Source organism: Loxodonta africana, chromosome 8 (genome assembly GCF_030014295.1).
Source record: "Loxodonta africana isolate mLoxAfr1 chromosome 8, mLoxAfr1.hap2, whole genome shotgun sequence".
NCBI lineage: Eukaryota > Metazoa > Chordata > Mammalia > Proboscidea > Elephantidae > Loxodonta > Loxodonta africana.
In genome coordinates this window covers 16259124-16272520 of record NC_087349.1, presented here as the reverse complement: position 1 = coordinate 16272520, position 13397 = coordinate 16259124, and the positions used below count along the sequence as shown (strand labels likewise).

General features: G+C 39.9%; 1 protein-coding gene across 6 annotated transcripts in view; it reads left to right on the top strand.

The window, feature by feature from the left end:
- Window positions 1–13397, top strand: part of EXOC4 (exocyst complex component 4) — an 831013-nt gene that overhangs the window by 48497 nt on the left and 769119 nt on the right. For all 6 annotated transcript variants that reach the window (XM_003420870.4, XM_064289703.1, XM_010600447.3 and 3 more), the window contains exon 4: window positions 7566–7750. In XM_003420870.4, the coding sequence (XP_003420918.1) occupies window positions 7566–7750 (185 nt within the window). The remainder of the gene's footprint in view (window positions 1–7565; window positions 7751–13397) is intronic.

The window sequence follows — 13397 nt, the reverse complement described above, 5'->3', positions numbered from 1 at the left end:
CTTGTAGTACAAGTCTGTGCTTTGTGGCAGTAATGGGGTGAGTTCTTTCATGGGGCTAGAAGTTACATTTGATCTCTTTTGAATTTTGTTTCCTAAGATAGATTTGAAGATTCTTTAAAGAAGAAATTCACCAGCAAAAGGTCTTTTCTTTGACAGCACTTTTATCTAGGCCTCCCTCCCTCTTTTCACTTATCAATAACTTCATCTCATTTGCTTTATCCTGTAAATTCCATTATCTCCCAGGCAGTCTATTGCATTAAGCCCTTAGTACCTGATATCGCTTCATTTACATTGACACATGCTTGACCTCGGCCCTTCACCTCTCTTTGTTAATGCACCAACAAGCACGGAGATCTCTCTGGAGCATTATCATTTGGCTGTTAGCTCAACTAATAACAACCCTTCATTTGAGCTGATGAAGGTTTATTAAATAAAAACATGCAATAACCCTGGCAGTAATGAAGGAAGAGTAGAAGGTAGACAGCATCCTGGCCTTAATGGCCACAGGACGCTGAGTCTGCAGTATAGGGAGAAAGGGACACCTGAGTGGATCTGATCGATAGGATGTTTTCAGACTGATTTAAGAACGGGCATTTTTGATTAGGATATAGGTTGAGCTAAAAAAAAAGAATTTTTTTTTTTTTAGCTCAGGCTACTTGGGGGAAAAAAGTGTTCTTGCTTCAGGCACTCGGCCTTGCCTTATGGTGCAGCTATCTTGGGAAGTCTGTCTTAAGAACCAAACTGTCAATAGCCCTGAGGGCTTCAGTCAGCAGCAAAGCTGAGCCAAGGGGAGCCAACCCATCTTGGTCTTCTCCGGTGAAGCTGGGACCAGAGATGCAGTTTTTCCTCTAGATCCCCTAAGACATTCCCAAGCCTTCACGGTAGCCCTGAGCCTTGAGTGGATTCCCTTTATTCACCCTTGAAGTCTCTGCTCTCCGTCTCCCCATCTTTTTGCGTGAAGGCCAGTCTAAGCCAGCCTCTACTTGTGTCCCTTGTAGTGACTAGTGTCTAGCTGTAAACGTGTTGTTTACAAGTTACGTTTAACAGATGGGATTTTTGTGAACATGGGTTCCAGATGGTTGTGCTTTCGTGTCACAGAGGTTTTATATAATGCAGAGGTGTATTCTACTAGTAAAATTATCCCTAGCTTATCTAGGAATACAATTATTCCTGGTTTTATAGGACTCTATAAAGGTCACAGTGTTCTACAAAGACCAGTGTAATGTCCTAGATGCACCAAAGCTCTCAAAACTGGTAGGTTGAACCATATGAAATAGCCAATATTTGATCATTTCTGACCTATAAAAACAGTGTACTTTCTCCTCACTTGATGACTGTCTCATTATCCGACATTTCACATTTACAATAAGAGTAAAACGTACTCTCTGACTACGTTGCGCATTAACAACTTATGTCTGGCAGTAATGAGTGCTGAGATGTAAGGCAAGAGTAAAGCTGGCTCTGATAGCTTCGCTGGGTCATGATTCTCAGTGGTTTGGTAATGATGTAATTTGGCGATTACGTAATGTTGTAGTCATCCTCCATTTTGTGATCTGACGTGGCCATCCTCCATTTTCACATAACTTGGATTTTGCGTAATGACCTGGGCTTTGGAACCTAACCACGTGAATAAGTAAGTAGAGGGTATAGTTTCATGTCCTTCAAACTGAAACATTATTTATACTATATATGCGTGTGTGTGTTTTAAACTAAATTGTAGATTTCTCTCTGACCAGTTTATGTGTGATAAAGAGAAAATTTTCTGCTTTGAGAAATAGTGTGTAACAAAATGGAAATATCTGGAAGAAATATTTGGCAGTGAATGATCTGGGATTCTTGGGGCACATGTGATAAACGTCACCCTGCTTGTGTCCAGGTGGGTCTGAATCATTCTGCATTCACAGGAGACTGGAGGCTTCTTGTGCTGGTCTGGGGTACCCTGAGCCTAAAGGTAGAGACTTGGGGGTGAAGGCCTGGGGGGGGCGTGGAGGGGTCCTGAGGAGGTTACATTTCAGCAGTCCAGGGTCAGGGTGGCAGTGGGCCAGGGACCTGGACACTAAATAAATCTGGTGTTCCAAGGTATGTTTCTTTTGTTGTTCATACCCGAAGATTTTTGGTATCTTCCTTCAGTTGAGGCTGTTTAAAAAGTTTACCTTTTGTCTTTCTATAAGCATGTGGAAGAGGAGAAGGTGTAAGTTCTCTGGACCAGCCTTAGTTTGTATCTTTTGACTGAATCTGTAAGTTGGACCAAGGAACCATTTTCAGAATGGTTGTATTGTCTTACTAGAGAAATGCTTCCCTAAGGGAGATATACTGACCTATGAGAAGTTAATAAACAGTGTAATTATCTTCAAAGCCTGAAGGAAATGTTTGTTTTGGACTCAACAATGACAACACATTTGCCTGTCTTAGGGAACATTGTTGCCAAAATAAACATTTTTTTCCTTAGCTAGCAAATGGCTTAGTTATTAGGTTGGTTTTTATACACTTACAACTTTTCATGTGGCACAGGTGGTTTGCTATGGGCACTAACCTAGAAGTTGGTGGTTCAAACCCACACAGCAGCTCTGCAGAAGAAAGGCCTGGCGATCCGCTTCTGTAAAGATTACAGCCAAGAAAACCCTGTGGAACAGGACTACTCTGTAGAACATGAGTTGGGCTGACTCGAAGGCAGCTAAAAGCAACAACGGTTTTTCCTGGGTTTCTTACGTTTTGTTTTGGCTTGGCTGTGGTTGTGTGCTGTCAAGTCGAGTCTGACTCGTAGCGACACTAGGGGAGAATAGAACTGCCCCATACAGTTTCCTAGGCTGTAATTTGTACAGGAGCAGACCGCCAGGTCTTTTCTCCTGCAGGGCCACTTGTGGGTTCGAATCGCTGGCCTTTTGGTTAGTTGCCAAGTGGTTAACCATTGCCCCACCAGAGCTCCTTGACTTGGGCCTCAGCCTTAGTTCTATTTAGAGAGTTATTAAAGTCATCTGCTGCAAGTTTTCATGTTCCGTCTGCCCCGTGGGAGAAGAAGAAAAGCCATTTCTTTCCCAGAATTTTTCCTGTGAAGCAGCTGAGAACGGACAACTTTGGTGTTCCTCCAGAATCTTTTTACCTAATAAACTTGAGTCAGATGGGCGGAAGACAAACGTTTAACTACTGAAGAATGTCGTTGTCCGGTGCCTTCAAGTCGATTCCGACACACAGGCGTCCTACAGGACAGAGTAGCAGTGTCCCAAGGCTGCAGTCTTTTCAGAAGCAGACTGCCCCATCTTTCTCCCATGGAGCGGCTGGTGGGTTCAAATTGCCGACCTTTCAGTTAGGAGCCGAGTGCTTTAACCATTGTGTCACTAGGGCTCCTTCTCAGTGAATAGTTATCTGTTTTTTACACTGAAATGACATTGGGAAATAGATATTTGGGAAAGAAAATTTAAGGAAATCGTAGTTCCTAAATTACAAAGATTTTCCTTTGTTGTAGACTTACTGCCAACTAAATGCAAAATTCTTTGAAGAACCTTACAATTCTTGATTATGTACATTTCACTGTACCTTTGCTTGCTTTTTTCAGCCACAGAAACATTTTTTCGAATTTTTGTGTTCTTAGGCGGATAGGTTTCTAGTAACAAAACATGCAGGCCTGCACAACGTCATGTGCTAAAACGTTTTGAAAATGTTTGCTTATCTTCATAATCCTAAAGGAAATCTTTGTTTTCATCTCTCAAACAGATTTCTTTTATCTGGATTGGCAGTTTCCAAGGGCATTGAATGGAACACTCGTGCTCTCTTAGGTGGTAATAGGTGCTCTGTTAAAAAAAATCCTTGTTGGTACTATCTTCCCCCAAAACCTATTTTTTTTAAAATATACACAAGAAAAATTCCAAATACATTTAATTGGTCTTCTCATGAGGTCGTACTCTACCTGTAAGAAATGACGTGGCATACCTGCGAATGCTGGGCAGTCACGTTGGAGCTCTCTTGGTATTTAACCTGTGGATAGATGCAGAGACAGCATTTACCACGGAACTGACCCATTGTATGTTGTCTGTGTAGTCTTTCATCTGTTGTGTCTTGTTCTCTACTTGTAATATGTATTTGTGACATTATTCAGCATTGCTTGGCACACTTACGAACCAAATTTTGATAATTTCTTACAGCAATTTACTAATCTATGAGGCCATTTTCTTGCTGTCTACTTAATCCAACTGCATCCCTGTTGATTCTTCACCAACGTGTTATTTGGAAAGTGCTCCGTGGTCATTAAACTTGGAAAACAGCAAAATGATTTATAAATGGACCACTTTCTGTACATGTTTAAAAATTCCCCTTATTTGTGTTTTTATTTTTGGTTATACACATTGCTAAATATGGAGGGATGTTTAATGTTTCTCTTCAAGGCCAGCTCAGATAAGAGTCCTTGGGTGTTGCAAATGGTTAAGCGCTTGGCTACTAATTGAAAGGTTGGTGGTTTGACTCCACCCAGAGGGATCTCGGAAGAAAGGCCTGGCGGTCTTCTTCCAGGAGGTCACAGTCGCTGATAATCCTGTGGAGCACAGTTGTACTCTGACACACATGAGGTTGCCATGAGTCAGAATAGATTGGACAGCAACTTTTTGTTTTCTTTCTGTTTTCTAAAGCCCAGATGTTAGTAAATACCTGGACCACCCCCGTCCCCCCCCAATATAGCAGAATTGGCCACCAGTGGTGGTTTGTCAGGTTGACAGTATGCTGCCTGGCCGAGTTTCTTCAGGTGTGTAAACTCTGGACCAAGCTACTTGGGTAAGATAAACATCAGGTTTCTAAACTTATCCTTCTAGAGATCAAATGTTGCATTGACAACAGTTTTCTTCATGTTGGTTTGAGTACCACTTAGTAAAGTTACAGTAGAGGAAGACAATGGTCTTGCCTAGCTTCTGATATTGTAGTTTTATAAATAGACTTCGGTAAGTGAAGGCCAAAAAACAAAGCCCTGTTTTCTTTTAGAAATGGGAGACTATTCTATTTGAGTTGAGATTTTCAAATCATTGACATTCTAAGACTACTCTTGATTTTATATATATATATGTGTGTGTATGTATATATATATGTATATATATATATATACACTTGTATTTTGGGTCAAGGAAGCATATTCAGAAAGTTTGTCATCTAAATGGTTATAATGCTTCTATGAAAGAAACACCACTTTACTGAAAATGTTGCATTAAACTGCGTTGGAAATACCTTCTGGGATTTCTTTTTCCACAGAATAATTTCAGTGAGTACTCAGTATGTGCCAGGCACCATGCTAAGTGCTTTACCTGCATTTTTTCTTATTTAATTAGGGGGTCTGCAAGTTGACTTTGTCCTATAATTTTGTGTTTGGAACATGAGCTGTTGGGGTTAAAAATCTTCATGCAGATTCCTACAAACAAATCGAGTGTGGAGGTGCAGTGGGTGGCTTTTAAGCTGAAATATCTCAGCTGGATTTAATTACCTTAAGGGATAAGGCTGCATGATGGGCCAGTGGTTTACCAAATTATTTTTCATTTTCTGGATCTCCATGTCACTGAAGGTTAATGCATCCTCTTTTCTCTGCTAGAGACCCGAGTTAGAATCCATTTTAGGATGTAAGTGTAAATGAATTTGTTGTTATTTTTTCCTCCTTGGGGACACTTCGGTCATTTTGCGTGGCTGCCTTTCCATTTGGAATTGCTGCAGCCCGTACAAGGCCCAGGGGCTCCCGTTGCGGGGGCAGTTGCCAGCCAGTGTGGAAATGAACTGGCAGGCTTCAGAGGACAGAGCTGGCCCAGGGCTCGTCACTCTTCCATTCCCCCATTCTTTCTTGGTTAACTTCAGGAAACTTATTTGCTGCTGACATTTGATTATAGCACATCAAAAAACAAGTGATGTGTTTGTGGGCAAGCGACTGCATTTCCCTCACCATTTCGGGCTGGTTTGTACAGCTACCGAGCTTTCTGATTCTCTGTCCACCAGCTCCCAGAGCTGCTTGTACTCCCCTTGATGTGTGATTGACATTTTTGATCGCCAGTATGTTTCATGGCTTTTGTTATCTGTTGCCTTTGGACATGTGTTTTACTTTTTAGGAACGTCTTTTTATATCCATAGTTGCATTTAATGGTTTTACTTATATCCATAGTTGCATTTAATGGTTTTACCCTGGAGTAAGTATTTTTTTTTTTTTAAGTATTATTATTGCCTTAATCTGCACATATTAGGAAAATTTAGAAGTATAACCTATGCAGGGGATAGTCATAGCACGTTCATCTCCACAGAGAGCTTGATACTGCTGTTTTCTAAAACTGAGTTCACTGATAGTCATCTTTTCTCTCTCTTTTTTTTTTTTTTAAACATTTCTTTGTATTTTCTTACCCCTCCTTTTAAAAAATCTCCTAAGGAATAATAACCAGAGTATAATCTTCACCTTAAGTTTTTTTCTTTGAAAAATATACATGGTCTTTATGCATTAAAAAAAAAAAAAACCCAAACCCATTGCCGTGAGTCGATTCTGACTCATAGGGACCCTATAAAAACAGAGTAGGAGTGCCCCATAGGGTTTCCTAGGAGCATCTAGGGGATTCAAACGGCCAGCCTTTTGATTAGCACCTGAACTGTGCCATTAGGGCTCCTTATACATAGAGACACTTAAATATAATCTTATAGACATGACTAAGTGGGGTCATATCATACAGATACATATAAATGTAATTTTATAGACATGGGTAAATAGGATCATATACATGCTGGCTTTTGTCCCTCTTTGCAGTAACCGCTTTGAGTTTCAAAGCCAGCACCACCAGGCTCCCCGAGTCCCCTCATCTTCCCCATTTATTGTAGACATTCTTACACCAATTTCGTTCATCCAGTCCTTCCTGTGTTTAAAATCTCCCAAATTGCACTTTATTCCAGGAGTACCTCCCCCTCCGTAGTCTATCTTCTGTTCATCATTGAGATCTCCTTTTCTTCTATGCACTAGATCAGACAGAGGAGAGGTGGTAACTCCATTGTCTGCTTGTAGCATTCATGTAAAAAATGCATTTTCCTCTACGTGTGTGTATGTGGGAAAGAGAGAGAGAGACTGGCTGTATGTAGATGCACATAGAGACTCAGCCAGCTCTGAGTAATGAGCACTGAGAGAATAAATTATTATCATTAAATTTATGTAATGTGCTTCTAGTTAGTCTTCTCCCTAAAAGGCTAACTTTGATTAAATGTAGATTTAAAGCATTAGTAGGTGGAATGCCTGTGAGACTAGGAATGACATCATCATTTAATAGGGAAGTCACTTTACAAGTGTCCATTAGTAGGCAATATAAAAAAAAAAATATGTGGGAATAAATAGCTTTGGTTTTGTTTTGGTGCTTCATATGCCTTTGTCAAGATGGCTGTCTTCAGCATTATCTAAAATGATAAGCCCTTCAAGGGCATAACCAGGCCCATCCACATGATGCTCTACAAAGCCTGGTGTGTGCTGGTATGCTTCTCATAACCCCTTTTTCACAGTACGTTTTAAAAGTATTCTTCCTCATTTACAATCCTGCTATGTTATTCAGTCATCCTATTTAATTGTTTGTTCTTTTCAGGTATCGGCGGTTGAGTCTTTGGAGGGGCCCCTGCTCCAGGTAGAAGGACTCAGTGACCTCAGGCTGGAGCTTCACAGCAAGAAGATGAACCTGCACCTGGTTCTCATCGATGAGCTGCACCGGCATCTGTACATCAAGTCCACTGGCCGAGTTGTGCAGCGTAACAAGGACAAAGGGAGAATGAGGTGGGCTCAAGAGGCTCTTTGCTGTGGTACCTTGTGGGAGTGTAGTGTTGTAAGGAATGTTCCTTCTTTTCCAGAATATCATTGTAGTTTATTTTTCCTTTTAATATACTGTCCCTGACACTTGAAGATGGTTGTATAGTAGAAAATACTCCATGTTCTGAAGGGCCAACATTCAAAGTTTGTTCATTCATTCCTTGGACATTTATTTTGGTCCTCCTGTGTAAGAAATCATAAGAAACATTTCTCCGGGCTTCTTACAGACTGGATCAGAGATACCCTGGTATATCTCAGAAGGAAGTGAAAATCCTTAAATTTGGACAGTGAAGTTATCCTAAGGATTATAGACATATGACCTAAAATTATAAGATTATTTGTTACTTAGAGTTGTGTTCAGCTTTAGGCAATCTGCTTTCTGGAATAGTTTGAGAGGTTCAGAGAGAATACTTTCCTTTTACCCCTGGGCTGGTCACAGCATAGCCCTCTGTTTAAGGGCCTAGGTGGGCTCAAGAAATTCATTAGGTTAGTGTAGACCTGGTAGGGAATAAGACTATGTCTTAAGGTAGTGGAACATTGGAGTTATTAATATACATCAGATAGCTGTGTGTGAGGCGTGTCCTTCTAACATAACTTTAAAATAGCTATAAGATCTTTTCAGAGAGCATTTTAGCATTATCTGCTGAAATACGTGTGCACGTACTTTTTCATCCAGGTGTAGACAAGAAGAGCAGTGCATGCTGGGAATAAATTCTTTCATGCCCTGTATGGCTCGAAGGAAAAATGGCAACTTTGTGTATGATACTTCAATTTAGTCAGAGACCCTGACAGAAAAAAAGAAGCTCCTACGTGTCTTCACTAGGAAATCTTCTTCTAGGCACCCAAATTGTGTACCTGAGCCTTAACTTCAAGACTGCATCTGAATACAGTAACTGTCAGTACCTCAGTGGAGAGTAAAGTGGTGGTCGGGGCAGGGCTGCGTCCATAGCGCCTGGCTGTAAAATGCAGGTGCGAGTAGATTTCTTTCAATGCCAGGATAAATAATAATATCACTTTGGATCCTATGTAAATATAGCATAAGGAGACATGAGTATTACCTTGAGATGTCAGAGAAAGAGCATGTATTTGAGAAAAAACCTTATAAAGAAAGATAAAAATTTAGGAGACTTAAGCTCAGGATTTCTCAAAAGCTGTAAGAAACGTAATATGGTAGATTAGGTTATTGTCCAAAATAATCATTACCCCTTCCTCCTCCACTTCAGTGGGAGAAATATATCTACTGCTTTTTGATTTCTGGGCTTGGCCACGTTACTTGCTTTTGCCAGTCCTTAGTAGATGTGACACAGGGAGGGGCTGAAATGTGCTTGGCTGGTTGGGTGTGCCCCTTGTGCCTCTGCCATCACCGTGATGGTGCTGGTCACAGGAGGAGGATGGGAGACAGTGGAACAGAGCCAAGATCAGCACAGCTGCCCAGCCTGGACCAGCTGACCACCAAATATGTGCTTATTGTCGAATGTCACTGAGATTTATGGTTGTATGTAGCAGGCATATCACTTCTATGAAATGTTGATGGGGAGCTATAAGAATAGAAGATAGAGAGGTGGTAACAAAACTGACTAAAATATGAACAAAATATAAGGAAGAACAAAATGAGGTAGGGAAATTTAAATCTTTGTTAAAAGCATTAGACAGAAGAACTGAATCAGTAACATGGAAGGAACACTTGGCCATCATGAAGAGGCACAGTGCAAGATGATGAAGTGAGAGATATGGAAGATGGAGAAGGCTGATCATTCCAGTGATTTCAGCTGTTCTCTGAAACTAAAATGATAGGAACAGAAACAGTAATTCTAGTATAAATAAAGACACAGGAAACACAAACAGACTGAAACCTCAGACTGCAGAACAAAAGGATTCAATATAAAATTAGTGAATAAACTCATTCTTAGATATGATCTGAAGATTTTTATAAATTTCAAGAATTAAAAAAAAAGAAAAATCCCTTAAGCACCCAGGAAGAAAAATTATGTCACCTGCTATGACAGAGATAGTTACTCATCCAATTATTATTCTCTCATCTTTATTTTTAATGATAATCTTTATTTTGTTCCTAGTGGCCATATGCCCAGCTAAAGATAATACTTTCCAGCCCCTTCGGTAGTTCCAGGTGATTAGTAAGAATTTTGCTCGTAAGCTTTTGAGTGGGGGTTCACAAAAACCTCTTTGAAGGGGTCGACTGAACTGCCTTTACTCACCTTCCTTTACTTTCTGCCTGGAACATGGATCGAAGCCATTTTGGACCCTGAGGGTACCCGAGAATGGAAACATCATGCTGAACTCCTTGATGACATGGAGCCTCCATACTAGCCCTGGACGGGCTCACTCTTTTATATGAGAGGAAAGAAAACCTTTGTTTTATTCAGGCAGCTATTATTTGTGTCTTTGGTTTTAGACAGTTAAACCTAATTCTGATACACAGAAAGGAACAAAAATTAGGCTTGCCAGGATTTTCTGAACATTAGATGTCAGAAGACAGTGGAGCAAAGTCTACAGAGTGTTGAATGGGGAAGAGAGTTGGGACCAAAGACTTCTGTACCCAGCCAAGTGGACACTGATGTGCATAGACATCAAAGAGACATTCTCAGGTATAAATTAACAGCAAAAAAGAAATCACTTGTGTTCTTTTTCTGAGAAAAATGCTCAAAGATGAACTCTAAAATATCAAAATCAGCATTTTCAGAATAAAGTTATAAGTAGTTGTAGAAGACTTTGAGAACTGGAAACAAACAAACAAACAAACCCATTGCCATTGAGTTGATTTGGACTTATAGCAACCCTACAGAACAGAGTAGAGCTGCCCCATAGGATTTCCAAAGCTGTAAATCTCTATGGAAGCAGCCTGTCACATATTTCTCCTGTGGAGCAGATGGTGGGTTCGAACCATCAACCTTTCAGTTAGCAGCCAAGCAATTTAACTAATGAGCCACCAGTGCTCCTCTTTGAAGACTAAAACCAAAAAACCAAACCAATTGTCGTCAAGTCAATGCTGACTCACAGCGACCCTACAGGACGGAGTAGAACCGCCCCACAGGGTTTCCAAGGAACACCTGGTGGATTCGAACTGCCAACCTTTTGGTTAGCAGCTTTAGCACTTAACCACTACACTACCAGGGGTTCCCTTTGAGGACTACAAACCATAAAATATGTAAATTTGCATATAAATACCTGTTACAAGATCAAAAAATATAAGCCGAAATCTGTTCTTGAGAAAGATGGTCTATATGGCCAAAGAATATTCTGTAATAATAAATAGAATTTATTTTGCCATGTTAAGTTAGTACAGACTGGGAAGTTTGGGTAGGAAGGAGATAGAAAGGAATGCCGAAATCTTCATCTAACTTAAGATGTCAGAAGTCATTGTTTCGTTTTAGACTTTTATAATTACTGAAATGAATGTTAAACTTTGTAGTTACTCAGATGTGCATATTTAAATATTTAAAAATCACTAGAAGACAGAAACAAGTAAAACATATTCTCTGTTACAAAGGGTGATACCAGAGTTCTTGATTGCAAATAGTAGAAATTAGTCCTGGTGACCAGAACAGAAAAGGAATGTGTTGGAAAGTTATCAAATAGTTCACAGAATCTATAGGCAGTCTGAAAAATCAGGCTGTGGAAACCAGCAGAAACCAAGAGATATCAAGCAGCTGTTATGGATTGAATTGTGTCCCCCAGAAATGTGTGTGAGCTTGACTAGGCCATGATTCTCAGTATTATGTGGTTGTCCTCCATTTTGTGATCTGGTGTAATTATCCTACGTGTTGTAAATCCTAACCTCTATGATGTTAAAGAGGCAGGATTCCAGGCAGTTATGTTAATAAGGCAGGACACAGTATATGGGATTAGGCTGTATCTTGAGTAGTCAATCTCATTTGAGATGTAAAAAAGGGAAGCGAGCAGAGAAAGGAGGGACCCCATTACCACCAAGACAGAAGAGTTGGGAGCAGAGTTTGTCCTTTGAACCTAGGGTCCCTGTGCTGAGAAAGCTCCTAGACCCAGGGGAAAATTGATGCCAAGACACATGGAAATTTCCAAGGAATGCTGGGCCCACAGACCTTGAAAGGAGACAAGGACCTTCCCGTGGAGCTGGCACCCTGAAATGGGACTTCTAGCCTCCTAAGCTGTGAAAATTTGTTTGTTAAAGCCATCCACTTGTGGTATTTCTGTCATAGCAGCACCGGATAACTAAGACAGCAGCTGAGGACACAAACGTAGACAAGCTACAGGAATGGTCTGCTTGGGATACTGCCCCTGCAGGCACCACACCTACAGTTGCTGGATTTTGAACTCTACTGCAAATGATCTCTAAATGCCCCTGCATCTTTATCTTTTCAAGATTCAGAGTCCTGGGTGGAGGCATCTAGTTGGCTGAACTTGGGTTATTTCTGGCCTCCTTCATCTTCCATAGTAGGAAGGAGAGCTGTCTTTTTTGCTTTCGCTCAAGCAATGGGAATTCTTCCCACATACAGAGACAAAAACAAGCAAACATAAAAACCCAGCAACAGATTTCTCCTGCAGTAGAGAACAAAGGAAATCACATGAAGGCACGTACACATAAAGAAGAGCAGATGATTTTTTTGAAGTAAAAAATGAACAAGCAGTATAGAATTAATAAATAAAAAAGGTACATGCCTACATGAAAAAATAACAAAAATTATATTTGGAGGATGTGAAACAACACCTAAATACATGGGAGCCCTTCCATGGTTCTCCATAAAAATACTTAAAGCTTCTAAAGGTGTCAGCTGCAATTAAATCCCAACAGAGTTTTGAAACTGTCCAATTCAGTCTGAAGTTCACATGGAAGAAAAAAATGTGTGTGAATTGTTAGACAAAAATTGAGAAAGGAGATTATGAGAGAGGCTTTTCTTGTCTGATGCTACAGTATATTATGAAGCTACTTTACTCAAACCAGCACTGGCATGCAAACAGAAAGTTAGATTGCTGGGACTAAATAGAATAAAGCAGCAGGCCCCAGTATATATGGGTCGGGTTGGGGGGACTGATGACTGTTTAGTAAATGGAGTTAAGACATTTGGCTGTTGATTTGAAGAAAATAAATTCAGATTCCTACCTGTTATATGCAAAAAAATTCTAGCTAGGTTTAAAAGCCACAAGAAAAATAAAGCTTTATTAGTATTAGAAAGAAATACAGAAGAATGTGTGGAGGAGGCTTTCCCAAACAAATCAGAAAACAAGGAAAATATGAAATGATTTGACTATTCAAAAACTAAGAAATTCTCCACAGTAAAACAGAATCAAAATATAAGAATATATATTATATAAAGCTTTAATATCTCTAAAGTATGAAAATATTTTTCAGATTGATAATAGACATACTACCCAATAGAAAAATGGGCAGAGGCTATAAACAGGTAATTTGTAGATTAAAAGATGAAAATGGTTAATGAACATAAAATTGCTGAATAGCATGAGTACTCAGAGAAATTCAGGTTTGAAATATAAAATACAATTTTTTGATCAGAAGATTATCAAGATTAAATATATAGATAGTGTGCTGTGCTGGCAGGGATGGGGAAAATGAGTAGCTTTCTCTTCTGGTGGATCAACACATATGCCTTTTTGGAAAAAA